At 36.8% G+C, this 16,501-nt stretch overlaps 1 protein-coding gene across 5 annotated transcripts in view; it reads left to right on the top strand.

Moving 5' to 3' along the window:
• The window catches only part of SENP6 (SUMO specific peptidase 6), a 117,952-nt gene that overhangs the window by 24,243 nt on the left and 77,208 nt on the right, over positions 1 to 16,501 (top strand). For 4 of the 5 annotated variants that reach the window (XM_021000199.2, XM_021000197.2, XM_021000198.2 and 1 more), the window contains one exon: positions 13,377 to 13,437. In XM_021000199.2, coding sequence (XP_020855858.1) covers positions 13,377 to 13,437 — 61 coding nt within the window. Of the gene's footprint in view, positions 1 to 13,376; positions 13,438 to 15,539; positions 15,616 to 16,501 lie in introns of all 5 variants that reach the window. The other variant, XM_021000200.2, reaches the window with a different exon arrangement.

Raw genomic sequence — 16,501 nt, 5'->3', positions numbered from 1 at the left:
AACTTGTTACACATGCCAACCTATTATTTCAAATAGAAATAGATTTTACTGTTTCCATCTGCCCAAGCAAATTAAATGGTTCCAAAATTTTTTTTTCTTTGGGCAACAAGGATTTAGAGTCTAGGAGAATTATGGGAGTCAGTTCAACAGAGGAAAGAATAAGTAGGCTATATGTGGTGAAGATGTTAAACTATCTAGCATGTGTGGTCAGTGTGATGGTTTGTGAGAGTCATAGGAATACTACAGGTTCCATTGTTAAAAATCTGAAGTCCCTTTTCCAGAAATTTGAGTTTGCTTACTTGAAGTTATTGGAGCAATCTGAGATGATGATGATTTGAGGTATGGTTAATGCTTGGCAAACTTTGTCACCGTATTTATGATGGAAGGTAAAAATGCAGAGTAACAGGAAAGAGAAAATTGCAAGTGATACAAGTGTTCAAAGTTTAAATGAAAGTTCAGGCAACGTTGAGAGGAAGGAAAATGTAGGAAACAGTGAAATTATGAAAGAATATGGAAAACTTAAGTAGAATAGAGAGTAAAGATAAACCATGAAATCCTCATCCTTCATTTAAGGAGAGGAGACAGGAGAGATATCTCAAGCATTTCTTCATTTCCCAGCCAGCTAAATTCATTTTGAACATCTTTGTACTCATTTTTTGAAGGCAGACTGTCCTTTAAAAATTTTTATTCCCATCACTGAACACAGTTCCTGATGTGTAGTAGGTGCTTAATCAATATTTATTGATTGGGTGAATGAGCACACCTAAAGTGTATGTTGATTAAAAAATAAATATGTTGTCACTGTTTGAGGTTGCTCAGTGCAAGTGAAAGGAAAGCTATTTCCTGGTATAAAAATAACCAAGCAGTCAAACAGTAAGCATGTCAAAAATGCAGCTCACAAGTATCCTTATGTATGGTTTAATGGCCCCTGTTTGTGTTTGAATTTGACTGTACTGTCTACTGCATGCTAGGCTGTGCTAAGCTGGAGACATTACTGTTACCCTTACTGCTACCTCTTCCTCCTCCTTCCTCCTCTCGCTCCTCAGTTGATCCAACACTAAATGTTTTCCTGTAGGGGAGGATAGACTTCTGTACCCCATTTCCTGTATTTCTTATTTCCCAGTAGCATGTGAAAACATTTTTTTTAAACATGTTTTTAAAACTTTAGGTTTCAAATTTTCTCTCTTCCTCCCTCCTCACCCACCCTCATTGAAAAGGCAAGCAGCTCAATATAGTACATGTGCAGTTATGCAAAACACATCCATAGTAGACATGTTGTGAACAACTAACTCTGTTTCCCTTAATCCTCTCCTGCCCTTCCATTTATTCTATTCTTTCTTTTGACCCTGTCCCTGCTCAGAAGTATTTGCTTCTGATTACCCTCTTTCCCAATCTGCTCTCCTCTCTATCACCCCCCTGCTCTCTTGTCCCCTTCTCCCCCTGTTTTCCTTTAGGATAAGACAGATTTCCATACCCAATTGAATGTGTATGTTATTCCTTCGTTAAGCCAAATCCTATGAGAATAAGATTCCCTTATTCCCTCTCACCTTCCCCCGTTTCCCCTACACCGTAAGAGACTTTTCTTTTCTATTTTTTTGTGAGATAATTTACCCCATTCTACCTCTCCCCTTTCTTCTTCTCCTAGTATAATCCTCTCTCATCCCTTAATTTTATTCTCCAAATAGGTCATTGTATCTTTCAAAGTTGTTCTTCTGATGTTTTGAAGTTCATAAGAACATCAAACTTCTTATGTCTTTCAGAGATGTTTGTTTTTACGTTGTTAAATCTGTATCCATCACTTCATCAGTATTCTGTTATATTCTTATACCATAATTTTTCAACCATTGGATGGCCACTTAACTTCTGATTCTTTACCACTTTAAAAACATTTCTTCTTTTTGAACATTTTGGAGGATAGGCCTAGAAGTGGTATTGATAGGTTAAAGGGTAAGCACAATATATTAGTAAATTTTGGGGTATAGTTTCAAATTAATTTTCATAATGTCTGTACAGCTTTACCAAAAATATTATTAATATTCCTCTTTTCCCAAAAGGGGCTTGTATTGTAATCAGGAAGACAACATATATATAAATTGATCTATCAAGGTACTTTCCAAGTAGATACAAAATAACCTTGGAAGAGAAGGTACCATTACTAGCTTGGGACACTCAGGAAGACTTCCTCCTGAAGGCGGTACTTGAATTGAATCTGTAATCTCATTTCGCGGATTGCTATTACTGTATATTCTGCTCATTTCACTCTTCATTATTTCATGCAGGTCTTTCTGTTTTTCTAAAATCAGCCCGCTCATCATTTCTTACAACACTTAATCTTTAAAGTTAAGGCTAATCTCGTGGGAATATGATATAAGAAGTTGGCTTAAGCCTAATTTCTACTATACTGCTTCCCCCCCCCAGCATTCTTTTAAAAAATCACATACAGTAATTTTTTTCTAAATGATTTATGTTTTTACCTTTATCAAACACCTGAGTTATTGAGCTCCATTGTTTCTGATTCTCCCTTGTCTACTTCGTTCCATTGATCTATCTCCTACTACATGATTTTGATGACTTCTGCTTTATAATAAAGTTTGAGATCTGGAGGTGCTATTTCCTCTTCATCCCCGTTACTTTTCATTCTTTCCCTTAATTTTCTAGATGTTTTATTTTTCCAAACTAATTTTGTTATTTTATCAAGTTCTGTATCTCTTTCATAATTTGAATCATATAGTATTAAAAATCTAAATTAAGAAATGTGTTTTAAACTGAATTTATATAAATCTTTTCTGTGCTGTGGTAGGTCAGTCTGTAGATATTTTGTGCATTTTGTAGTTATTTAGAATGGGATTTCCCTTTTAATTTTTGCTTCTTGGGTTTTGTCATTGTTATATAGAAATAGTGGGGGTTTTTTTGAGCATTTATTTTGTAGCCTGCAAGTTGGCTGAGGGTATTTATTCTCTCAGTATCTTTGCTGATTCTCTGGGATTTTTCTAGCATCATATCAATCAGTAGTTATGGTTTTATATTCATTTTACCTATCTTTTATTCTTTTAATTTCTTTCTCTTGTCTTCTTGTCATTGTTAGCATTTCTGGAACTATCCCATAATAGTGGGGAGTGTGGACATTCTTGCTTTGTAGAGTTTTTGCATAAAAGAATGTTGTACTTTGACAAATGCCTTTTCTGCATCTATGGAAATGATCCTGTGGTTTAGAATGTTTGGGTTTTAATATAATAAACTATGTCAGTTGTTTTCTTATTGTTAAGGTATCTTTGAATCCCTGATACAAATCCCATTTGGTCATAATGAATAATTTCTTGGATGAATCACTGTTGTTGACAGGGTCTTGTTTAAAAATTTTTAATCAATATTCAGTAATGCTATTAGTCAGTAAACATTTATTAAGCACCTACTGTGTGTCAACTATCATGCTAAAAACTGGGGATACAAAAAGAGGCCAAAGATAGTCCCTGCCTTCAAGCATATTGGCCTATGATTTTCCTTCCATATTTTATCTTTCTGTGGCTTAGGTATGGACTATATTTGTCTTATAAAAGGATTCTGGTGTAGTGCTTTCTCAGTTTTTGAGGATAATTTGTGAAGTATGTGTACTAATTGTTCTTTTGAAGTTTGATAGAATTCTTCTCCGAATCCATCAATGCCAGAAGTCTTCAGTAGTTCCTTTACTGCTATATCAATTTCCTTTTCTGATGTTGAATTATTTAATATCTCTGTCTTGTCTTCTGGTAGTTTGAGTATTTTACATTTTTTTAAGGCATTGCTTTTTTTTGTATTCTGTTTTGTTGGCATAATATACATATAATGTGTTCTGATTATTCTCTTTATTTCTTGTTCTGTTGTGACTTCACCTCATTTGCTATTTTATTGATTTGATTTTCTGTACTCTTTTTTTAGATTAGATAGAGGTTTATTAATTTTATTATTCTTTCCAAGAGCCACCTTTTACTTTTATTTATTATTTTTGTGGGGTTGTGTTTCCAATTTATGTTTGTGGGTATATGGTTTTTACCTTTGAGGAGTGTGATTTAGCTGGATCTCAGAAATTTTGGTATGTTTCATCATTATCATTTTCTTTCACATAACTATTGTTTCTGTGGTCTGTAAACAATGTATTGACTATTTCTGCCTTTTGGGTTTTTTTTTTTGTAATATCTCTGTACACTAGTAAGTGGTTAATTTTTATAAAAGCTCCATGAGGTGCTGAGTCTCCTTTAAAAGACACCATAAGTCTTTTATCTCTAGTTTCTTAAGTAGTTTATTTAGTTCCATATTTTTTCTTTTTTCTATCTTTGTTATACTTATCCAAAAATGAGAGAGGAATAATGAGGTTTCTGCCATTATCATATTACAATCTGTGTCTTCTTGTAGTTGAGTTAATGTTTCTTTTATGAATTTGTATAGTGAAACATTTGGGTCGTTTATTACTGATATTAGTTGACTATGATTCTTTTCAGTATAGTAGTTTCCTTGTTTATCTTTTTATTTTTTGAATGTTCATTTTTGCTTTGTTAGAATGATTGTAACTATGGCTTTTTAGATTTATTTGATGCATAGTAAATATTTTTCCATCCTCTCAGTTTTATTTTGTGTATGTCTTTATTTTTTAAATGTGTTTCTTGTAAGTGACAGTAGGAGTAGGGTTTTGTTTTCTTATATGGTCTTGTCACTTTTTCAATTTATTGGATTATATAATTTATTCATATTTAACATTATATGTTAGGTTTATATTTTCCTGTTTGTTTCTAATGATGTTTTTTTTTCTAAGTTATGATCCCCCCTCCTTTTCTACTATAAACACAGTATTAGTTCTGTACAGTTACTTTAACTTAATACTTTGGCCCCACTGGTTTTTTTACCCTCCGCACCCATTTGTTACCCCCTTTTCTTTGAGATTTTGCTTATTATTTTCTTCTTTTTATAATTCTTCTCCTGCTCCTCTTTCCCCTCTTAGTTAAAGTAGATTTCCCCATCAGCTGGTCTTGTTCATTGTTTTATTTTGGTTTGTTTTTTAAACTCTTTCCAGAGAAGATTGTTTTCATTCTCTTTATTTTTCAGCTTCTCTTTCTGTCTACTTGAGACTTTCATTCTCTGGTCAAGACCCCTATAGTTATCCAGTTTATATTCGTCATGGAATCAGAGCTTCTGAGGTATCTATTCTGTGCTTTCTCTCTTCTGAGCAGTTTCTGCCTCTGCTTTGTAGAGTTGCCCTATGAATTCCCCTTTTCCACTTTACTTCACTTCTAGAACAGTGACAGTTCTTACTTGTGACCGGACAGTGTCCCTTGGTAGGACCTCTTCCCTACCACTTTGTCCCTGATTACACAGGCCATTCCTGAATCCTCCCCTGGTTACTTTCTTTTCCCCATTTACTTCAAACCCTATTCCCTGTGTCCTTATCTTCCCACTCTCGATAAAGCCACTTGCTCCCAGGAGTTCCATCCCTGGTAACAAAAGAAATCTTTTCAAGCTCCAATCTCAGGGAGCCAAGATGGTGGAGTAAAAAACTAGTCACTCTCACCCCTGTCCTATCAACCTCTGAAAATCCAGAAAATACCACCCACAAAAAAAAAAACCCTGGGACAGCTGAACTAGAGGAAAGACGGGGAGCAGCAGTGCAGCAGCCCAGCAAATGGATCTCCCAGTGCCTCAGCAAAAATAAGGGAAGCAGCACTACAAAGGGCCCCAGGGATAAGCACCCTGTAGCATTTACCTGAAAGGAGCTGAAGAAAGCAACCTAGAGTCTAAAAGTCCCAGCCTTGCTGATTCCAGTCCAACACCAGGTAAGCTGTCAGAACCCTACAGCCTCCAACTGTCAACCAGAAGGATATCCTGAAGCCCAGGTGGTAGAGCAGGCAAACACCAACACCTGGAACTCCGAGTGCCTCAGTGAGGGTGGGGACAACCGGTGGAAACCAGCTCAGAAAACCACCAGGTACCTCAGCACTCTACCTCAAAAGAATCTCCCAGTGCATTAGCAGAAACAAGGGAGGCAGCACTGCAAGGGGCCCCAGGCAGATAAACACCCTGCAGCACCCATCTAAAAGGAGCTGAAGAAAGCTAAAGGAAAGGAAAAGCAGGCAACCTCAAATTGCCTGAAAATTCCAGCCTTGATGATTCCAGCCCAACATGAGGTAAGCTGCCAGAACCCTTCAGATTCCAATTGCCAACATAAGAGGCCCCAGCACACAAAGCCAGTGACTAAGACCTAGGCTGCCAACACAAGAAGCTTGGGTCAGTGCCCTCTGTTCCCCAGCAGGAGAGCTCAATCTCTTTAAAGGTCAGGGAATAAAGAAACACCATGAGTAAAAAGAAACGTACCATAGATTCATATTATGAGAAGAGTGAAGATCAAGACAGAAATTCTGAAGAGGACAACATTGTCAACAAATCCATATCTGTAACATCAGAAGGGAATGTGAACTGGTCTGAAGCCCAAAAAGCCTTCTTAGGAGAGCTCAAGAAGGATTTTAAAAGTCAAATGAGAGAGGTAGAACTAAAAAATACCATTGGCAAATTGGAAAAAGAGTACACTGAAGAAAACAAATCCCTTAAAAATACAGTTAGCTAATTGGAGAAGGAAGTACAAAAGCTAACAGGAAACAATCTGTTAAAAACTAGATTGGACAAATGGAAATTATTGACTCTGTGAGAGAGCAAGAATCAGTCAAACAGAAACAAAAAAATGAAAAAACAGATGAAAACATAAAATACCTCATCAGTAAAACAACCAACCTGGAAAATCAATTCAGGAGATATACAATTTAAAAATTATTGGACTACCTGAAAATCATGATGAAAAAAGAGCCTGGACAGTATCTTTCAGGAAATCATAAAGGAAAACTGCCCTGAAGTCCTAGAACCAGAAGGTAAAATAACCATAGAAAGAATACACCGCTCACCACCTGAAAGAGATTCCAAATTGATAACGCCAAGGAATATAATAGCAAAATTCCAAAATTATCAGATGAAAGAGATGGTGCTTCAAACAGCCAGAAAGAAACAATTTAAATATCATGGAACCACAGTCAGGATTACACAGGACCTTGCAGCTTCTGTATCAAGCACCAATCCCCAGACCATACCCAGCACTAAGTCTTCATCTCCCTTCACAAACCTTTTCCCTTTACTCTTTTTGTTGTTATTCAGTCATTTCAGTTGTGTCTGACTCTTCATGACCCCTTGGGGTTTTCTTGGCAAACATACTAGAATGGTTTGCCATTTCCTTCTCCAGCTCATATTACAGATGAGAAACTGAGGCAAACCTGGTTAAGTAACTTACCTAGGGTCACACAGCTAGTAAATGTGTGAGGCCAGATTTGAACTCGTGAAGATGAGTCTTCCTGAAACCAAGCCCAGTGCCCTGTCTACCATGTCACCTAACTGCACCCCCACCCCCTCTTTACCCTTAGGAGAGGAGAATTCATCAGTGGAAACTCTTCCTACCAGCAAACTAGGGCTGTCTTCCCTGTTCCCCCCTTTTTTATTATTATTAATTTATTTTGATTTATCAACAATCACTTCCATATGCTTTTGAGTTTGAAATTTTTCTCCCCCTTCCTCCCCAACATGGCACACAATCTGATATAGGCTATACATTTACATTCCTATTAAACATATTTTCACATTAGTGAAGTTGTAAGTAAAAATTAAAACCAGTAGGAGGAGCCATCAGAAAGAGGAAACAAAACTCAACAGAAGAGGAAAAAAAATGATTGCGATTCACCTTCTGTAGTTCTTTCTTTGGATGTGGCTAGCATTTTCCATCACTAGGCCTCTGGAGATGTCTTAGATCCTTATAATGCTGAGAAGGGTTAAGTTTATCAATATTAGTCATTGTACAACATGGATGTTATTGTGGGCAAAGTTCTCTTGGTTCTGCTCACTTCACTCAGCATCAGACCACATAAGTCTTTCCAGGTTTTTCTGAAGTCAGCCTGTTCATCATTTCTTATAGCACAATAGTATTCCATTACATTCATATACCACAACTTGCTCAGCCATTCCCCAATTGATGGTCATCCTCTCAATTTCCCATTCTTTGCCACCACAAAAAGAGCTGCTATGAATATTTTTGCACATGTGGGTCTTTTTCCCATTTGTATGATCTCTTTTGGATATAGCCCTAGAAGTGCTATTGCTGGGTCAAAGGGTATGCACATTTTTATAGCCCTTTGGACATAGTTCCAAATTGTTTTCCAAAACGGTTGAATCATTTTACAACTCCACCAACAATGCATTAGTGTTCCAGTTTTCCCATATCTTTTCCAACATTTATCATTTTCCTGTTTTGTCATGTTGGCTAATCTGATAGGTGTGATATGGTACCTCAGAGTTGTTTTGATTTGCATTTCTCTAATCAGTGATTTAGATCCTGCTCCCATTTTTAATCCTCCCTCCTTACCCATTCCCCTGTAGGCTCTTCTCTTTGAGAGATAGGAGGGGTATTCTTCACCTCACTGCCAGTCCTTGATTTGACCAGTGCATATCACATACTTTCTTCTATCCCCACCCACCCTGCCTCATGTAACCTTTCATTTTTTTAATGTCCACCAAAATCTTGATTCATCTGTAAGTTATATAAGGTGTTATCAAGTTTTGTTTGTAATGCGCCAGACTAACCTCTTCTCTGCTACCTCTTCCTTACTTTTACCTTTATCCATCTCCTTTGTATATTTAGAAAGAATTTTCTTACTAATCTTTCTGTTGTCAGTCTGTTGCTGTCATCATCCTTGATTGCTACATTCATTCATCGTTTCTGCATTTCTGTTGTCTGAGGTATTCTAGAAGCAAATCATGTCTTAGGTCTGGTTTTTTTTTCAAGAGTATTTCAAATGCCTCTTTATAATTGAAAGTCCATCTTTTTTTCATTTATAGTTAAAGCTCAGATTTGCAGCGGTCACTCTGGGCTGTATCCTGAGCTCTGTTGCTCTTTGAATATATTATTCTATTCTTTTCTGTATTTTCTGATGTATATAGAATAGTCTGTGTTATTCAAAATTCCTTTTTTTTATGTGAACTTGTTTCTGAAATGAGTTGTTGAATTTAACAATGTGTCTTGGAGTTTGTAGACTTTTTGGGGGGGTTTTGTTTGTTTTTTTTTTTCCTGGAGGCTACTTATAAATTCTTTGCATTGACACTTTGTTTTCTGTGTTTAGAAGTTTTGGACACTTCTCGTGAATTGTTTCTTAAATAATAGTGTTCTGTTTTTTGTTGTTGTTTTGTTTTGTTTTTTTTGTTTTTGTTTTTGTTGTTTGGTGGTGTTCTTCTGAGAGACCTACCATCCTTAGGTTGTCTTTAAGCTTCCTGTCTTAGAGATCTGTATGTTTTGCCTGCATATAGCGTGCTTATTTCTTCCTTTTCTTCTAGGTTGTCCTTCACATTTACATTCCTTTGTTCTCTCTCATTGCAGATTCCACTTTTTCTATTCTGTCTGTTATTTTTACTATGCAGGCCTTAAATACTGCTCTCAAAAATTTTCATTTCTCTTTTGAACCACTCAGGAACAGCTTGTTAGGATTTCATGTTCTCACATTCCACACAAGGCCCTCTGTCTTTATCAAGTGTTGGATCATTTTCTTTTTTTTTTTCCTTTTTATATATTTTCTTTTTAATTTATTGAATAAAACAAGCCTTTTTTATAACATAGTATAATTTAAAAAAAGATAATTGGATCATTTTATTTATTCATAGATTCCTGAATTAGGTTACTAGGTCTGAAGGCCTTATTTCCTTCTCTTTTTAGTGTTATATCTGTTGATTGATCTGTTGAATGAGTTTTCTTCTTGAGATCTTCAGTAATTTCAGTCTCCATGTACCCCTTCCCCCACCATTTTCTATTACTGTTCAGTTTCTGTCTTCTCCTGAAAGTGGTTTCCTTGGGAGCTGGATCTTAAAGCATCTCAGCATCTTTCCACACTGGGCAGTCATTGTTCTCCAGATTAGGTTTCTGCCCAAGTGCCTTTTAGGGGGGACAGAAAAGGCCTCAGCTGGATGCTCAGGCTTAGTGGAGTACCTCCCTCCCTACCCCCAATTCCTATCCTGTTACATGTTGCCCTGTCCTGGTATCCTCTCTTTTTCTGTTCCTCTCTTTTGTGTCCTACCACCACACTAGTGCTGTGGGCTTCATTTCTGTAGTTTAAGGTTTCTGAGGCTCTGGGAGGGAGTGGGAGTTGAAGTTGATCTCCATTTGAATCCCAGAAATTTTCCTACGCTTTTCCCGCTATTCCTCTCTACACACTTGCAAAGGTCTTTTGCAGTGTAGAAAGCTGCTGCCCTGGCACCGATTATCTGCTGTGACCCAAACATTAGTATTAGAATGCTTTGAGAAATGATGAATGCAGAGAAGCATGGCAAGATTTACATAATTAGGTGCAGAATGAGGAAAATAGAACCAAGAAAAAAACTGTAAGATGAATGTTGCAAAATAAAAAGAATAAGCATGGCTCCACAGAAGAAACATAAGAAGACACCTCCTTCTCTACTTCCTTGATCCATTTTGCATACTTTTTTATTTTAAAATATTATTTATGATGATGTGACCAACAAGATGGAGGGCTAGATGTTTTCTCTGATTTTTGAGTGCACCCTGAACCATATTAAGATGTATTTTATGCAAATTTGATGCAAATTGAGACAAAATAATGAAAACATAATGAATCATAGAGATTATCAAATTTTCTTTCTTTTTTATTAACTTATTTTATCAACAATCACTTCCATATTCTTTTGAGTTTAAAATTTTTCTCCCCCTTCTTCCCCAACCCCCTCCCCAAGACGGCAAACAATCTTAATATAGGCTATACATATACATTCCTATTAAACATATTTTCACATTAGTGGTGTTGTAAGTAAGAATTAGAACCAATAGGAGGAACCACCAAAAAGGAATAAAACTTGACAGAAGAGAAAAAAAAATAGCAAATAGTATGCTTTGATCTGCATTCAAATTCCATAGTTCTTTCTTTGGATGTGGATAGCATTTTCCATCATGAGGCCTTTGGAGATGTCTTAGATCATTGTATTGCTGGGAAGGGGTAAATTTATCAATATTAGTCTTCTCACAATGTGGCTGTTACTGTGTACAGCATTCTAGTGGTTTTGCTCATTTCACTCAGCGTCAGACCATACAAGTCTTTCCAGGTTTATCTGAAGTCAGTCTGTTCATCTTTTCATATAAGCACAGTGGTATTCCATTGCATTCATATACCACAGTTTGTTCAGCCATTCCCCAATTGATAGGCATTCTCTCAATTTCCAATTCTTTGCCACTACAAAAAGAGCTGCTGTAAATATTTTTGTACATGTGGGTCCTTTTCCCATTTGTATGATCTCTTTGGAATATAGCCCTAGAAGTGCTATTGCTAGGTCAAAGGGATAATATCAGAATTTCAAACTCAGTCATTATGCACCTCACCAGAATCCTTATATATTGTTTACTGGTCCTCCATTTCTGTTTGAATTTGACACCAGTGTCATAGCCCATGGAGACAGCTAAATTTGCTTTATCTTTGGCAAATAATTTGTGTTTTGGAGAGGGTAAGAGGTCATAGGGATCAGAAGAAATGTCTAGTCCTCCATCTTGTTGGTGAAATCACAAACGCTAATCAGTGTAATAGTACATTACATTTATATACTACAGTTTTTTAGCTGTTCCCCAATCAGTGGCCATTTACTTTGCTTCCACTTCTTTTTTTTTTAATCACAAAAAGTCCTGTCATAAATATTTTAGAATCTATAAATTTTTTCTATATGGCCTCTTTGGTGTGTAACCTAGTAGAGGAGTCTCTGGGTGAAAGGATATGGACATTTTAGGCACTTTATTTGTATAATTCCAAATTGTTTTCCAAAACAGTTGTACACCTTGTGGAAAGCCTTAAATATCATACAGATGACTTTTTATTTGATCCTGGAGGTAATAAGGACCCATTGGAGTTTGAGTAGGAGAGTGTCATAGACAGAATTGCAATTCAAGAAAATCACCTTGTGACAAAAGTGGAGGATGATTTGGAGTAGAAGGGATTTGAGACAAGGAAACCAACTGGAGGCTGTTGTAATAGTTTATGTTAGAGATGATGAGGTCCTGGATTAGAGTGGTGGCAACATGATAGAGAAAAGGGGACAGATGTGAGAGATATAGAAGTAGAAAGGATAAGCTTTCACACCCAATTGATTGTCTGAGGTGAAGGAGAGAGAAGAATCCAGGTTATGAACTTGGATAATGGTAATATGAAAGTGTGGGAGAGAGGGATAGGTTTGGGAGGGAAGGAAAATGAATTCTCTTTGTTACATGTTCAGTTTGAAACAAAATGTCCTAGTTGAAATGTCTAATAGGCAGTTGCTGATTCTGTGCTACAACTCCAGTGAGATGCTAGGTCTGGACACATATTCAATTAATAACAAGTTAACAAACATTTTTTAAGCCTTGCTCAGAACTGGGGACATGAATACAAAGAAGGAGGCAAGACAGTTTCTGTCCACAAAGATCTTAAGTTCTATTGGGGAAGACATAAAAGGAAGATGAAAAGTGGTGGTGGGGAAGGATTGGGGTGAGGGGTGAAAGTTTGGATTTTCACCTGGAGAGGAACAAAGACATGGTAGCCAAGAGTGTCTTCTTCCTTAAATGGAAGTTTTGAAAGGAGCGATCCAGTCAGAGAGAGAGGCCACAGGACTGGGGAGGGTACTTTGAGGGCTTGACTGAGTTTCCAGAATGAAGAAATTTCTAGGGCATAATAAAGAAAGTCTAGAGTATATCCTGGAGAAGAATGAACACTTCTGTATGTAGATCTAGAATCATCTGCATAGAGATGATATTTAGGCCCCTGGGAGCTGATGATAATCACTAAGTGGGCAAGGGTACAGCAAGAAGAGGGCCTGGGGCCAAGCTTGAAGATACACCTACAGTTAGTGGCCATGATGTGGATAAAGATTTAGCAGAAGAAACTAAAAACAAGTGTTCAGGTGAGCAGGAGGAAATCCAAAAGAGAACAGTGTTAAAAATAAAATCAAAACTGAAAAGATTGTATCTAGTGGGAGGTGACTAACATTGTCAAATCCTGTAAAAGCTAAGAAAAATGAAGATTGAGAAGGGCTTGGGCATATACTAACCATTGGGGCATAAGTCCCACCAGAGTATGTTTGGATGAGAGTAGGTTCCTATTAAAGCTAAATGATTAGATGGTTCCCGGTTTTCCCTGGACCCATGTCACAAACTTCTACTTCACCTGACAGAAGGTGGTATTGTGTCTTGGGATGTCCACTTGGAAGTGAACCATGAGTGGGGCCTAGTGCTGTTCTGTTTTGAAAACCTAGGGAAGAGGCAGTGTTAATAAGTGTTCTTTTCCCTTTTTTTAATATAGTGATGCAAATCTCCTCAGTATAGAAGAAGATAATGAGTCTGACACTTCAGAAGGAAAGAAGGTAAGTTGAGTTTTTCATAAATAAGTGACATCAAAACTATTGAATATTTTAACCACTGTAAATCATTATTGTATATTTATGTCTCTGACCTTCAGAAATTTGTGTTTTTAAAAAACAAGGTACAAATACAAACAATAGCATTTATTTCCAGATTCTTGTTATTATTACTGTTGTTTTGCAAGGCCTTTTTAAATAAAATTTTTAATAGATATTTTCTTTATCTCTGCAATTATCATGGACCACATGATATTAAGTATTGGAGTCACAGTAAGGGATATGCATTAACATTCATTTGCTAATGGTTCCCACAGCCGTTTGTTAGGATACATAAAGGAATATGGTGCATTCACCAATGAGGAAGTTCATAGGAGTTTGCTGTGCTGAGTTGAACCAAAGATGAATGTAGGTGCAATTTTTTTATACAGTAAGCAAAGTTATTAGTTAACAACACAAGGGAAATGGTTAAAAAAGGAACCAAACATAGAGGTGGAGGTAAATATTAGATTTTGATTGATCATAGGAGAGTTCGAGACAAGTGTCATTACATTTAAGTTGTGTAAGAAAGCACAGTTAATTCACAATGTAGAAGTAATGGCAAATATCATAAGTCTTTATAGGCTAATCTGTTATCTTAGCTCTCTCAACAGCTGGAGATGCTTTTGCAGTCGTTTAAAATGGTTGTAGGCCGGAGAACGCCATAGTATCATAGATTTGGAGTTGGGAGGGCACTTTGGACATTATCAAGTCTACCTTTTTTTTTTTTGGAGACCTAAAGGGGTTAAGACTTGCCCAAGGTTACACAAATAGCAATTTGCAGACCTGGATAGTCCACCTTACAGATCTTCAGAGTCAACTCTCAGGCCATGCCACTGTCTTTTTTGTGATTGCTGACCTCTGCTCTCCTGCGCAAAGGACTTGAACTGCAAAACTGAGAATGTTCATCCCCTATCTGTCGATGTCAATAATTCAAACCAATGTTTAACCTTGGTATTGTCACTTCCAAGGGCAAAGTTCTCCGCTGGTCATAAAGAAAATAGCACCAAGCAAAATAATAAAACCATTACTATTCCAGAAGGAGACCCAGGCATTCATACCTATTGATATTTATTGCTTGGTAAAGGGATTTAGGGCTGCTAGGTGGCACAATGATTAGAAAGCTAGGCTTGGAATTAGGAAGACTCATCTTCATGAGTTCGAATCTGACTTCAGACACTTACTAGAAGTGTGACCCCTGAGTGGGCAAGTCACTTAACTCTGTTTGCCTCAGTTTGTCTTCAGTAAAATGAGCTGGATAAGGAAATGGCAAACCACTCCAGTATCACTGCCAAGAAAGCCCCAAATGGTTTCAGGAAGAGATGGAAATGAGTGAACAATAATAAAAGGATTTAACCATATATGTGTGCCACTTGAGTCTATCAGTAATATTGAGTGAAAGGTATGGAATATCCTGGGCCTTTGTTTGAGGACTTCTATTTTAACAATAGATCACCAGACCAGAGCAGGAGCTCCACAATCTCAAATGTCTTAACAGCAGTTACAACAGTGTATTGTTGAGGTAGAATGGGAAGGTTTGAGTAAACTGAGAAACTGTGAAATTGTGATATTTGAGAGGACATTAATATATATCCAGAAGTCCCCTAGCATGAGGTCTTGAGTTGAGGGAGACTATTAATAATTAAACTCAATGAGAAAGGAAGGAGAATGTTCTGGGGGTTGATAGATAACAGCCACCAGTATCTGTTTTGGTCATAAATTTAGATAGAGTGAACCTAAAAGGAGAAGCTTGCTTAGTGATAGTGATGGAGGGAAAGTCTGGAAGTGGCACTAGGGCGTAAGAAGTATTCCAATTTTCCTATCGATGAGTTGGCGGGATATGAGTGAGGGTGCAACCAATATTGAAAAGGATGGCCAAGAATATACACTTTTATTGGTGGAAGGGAGAGGACATGTTTTTGGGTCAGAGATGCCAGATGTAAGTGATTGAGTGCCAGAAGATGGAAGAAATATGAAAAAATGAATGGAAACACCAGATTTTGAATTAGTGTCTTGCTAACAGTATGGGTCTATCATCCCCTCACATTAATATGCAATTTTTTTTTCAGATATGGGGTAGACAGAACCATACAAGGAGCATGGATTAAGTGCATGAACTACCTTATTAGGGCATTCACCCCAACTGTGAGTGTCGTAGATGCTCTCAAAATTCATTATAGGTGACAATTTCAAATCCAGGTTGTTTCCAAAAGTTGCTCTGTGTTCCTTATTTTTATTTTTGTAGAGTATACTCTTCTTGAATGTTGCCTTCATGGAGAAATTCAAATTCAATATTGCTTGTGCAAAAGCAATATCATTCTAATAGATTTCTCCTAACTCACATACTTTGTTTAGAGCAGTCACTAAAATCGTCCTATTTTCAATAATAAATCCAGTCCTCAGAATGGATTATTCCAGTAGGTTCATTTACCTCCCAGTGCTAGATCAAATTAAATACTCTGTTGAATTAAATTTTTGGAATACTTTTGAAGTTTAACATTTTTAATGTTTTATTGATGTTTTTTGGTGTTTTATATTTTTAACATTTCTGTTTTCAAAACAACCCACCCCCATTTCAATAGAACTTTCTCTTGTAACAAAGAGGGCACTTAGCAAAACAATCTAACAGACAGACCACATTGACAATGCATTTCTTATTCTGTACCTCAGTCTGCTGCTTCTTTACTAAGAGGAGAGAGTTAAGTTTCATCCTCAATCTGAATTCTGATGATCTTTGTGTTCTTTTTGTTTACATTGTTCTTGATTTTCACTGTATATCAATTTGTCTTCCCTGGTTTTTTTTCTGAGTGTTTTCTTACAGCATAATAACCATAAACCATATATGCCACAGTTTGTTCATGTATTCCTCAAGAGTTTTTTTTAGTGTAAATTTATTTTCAGTTTTCAGTATTTACTTCCACAAGATTTTGAGTTCCAAATTTTCACCCCATCTCACCCCTCCCCCACCCCAAGATGGCATGCATTCTGAATATCCCTTCCCCTAGTCTGCCTTCTCTTCTATCTTCCCCTC

This window comes from Phascolarctos cinereus, unplaced genomic scaffold (assembly GCF_003287225.1).
Source record: "Phascolarctos cinereus isolate Bilbo 61053 unplaced genomic scaffold, phaCin_HiC Scaffold_5;HRSCAF=322, whole genome shotgun sequence".
NCBI classification, from domain to species: Eukaryota; Metazoa; Chordata; class Mammalia; order Diprotodontia; family Phascolarctidae; genus Phascolarctos; species Phascolarctos cinereus.
This window is presented reverse-complemented; position numbering and strand designations above follow the sequence as displayed.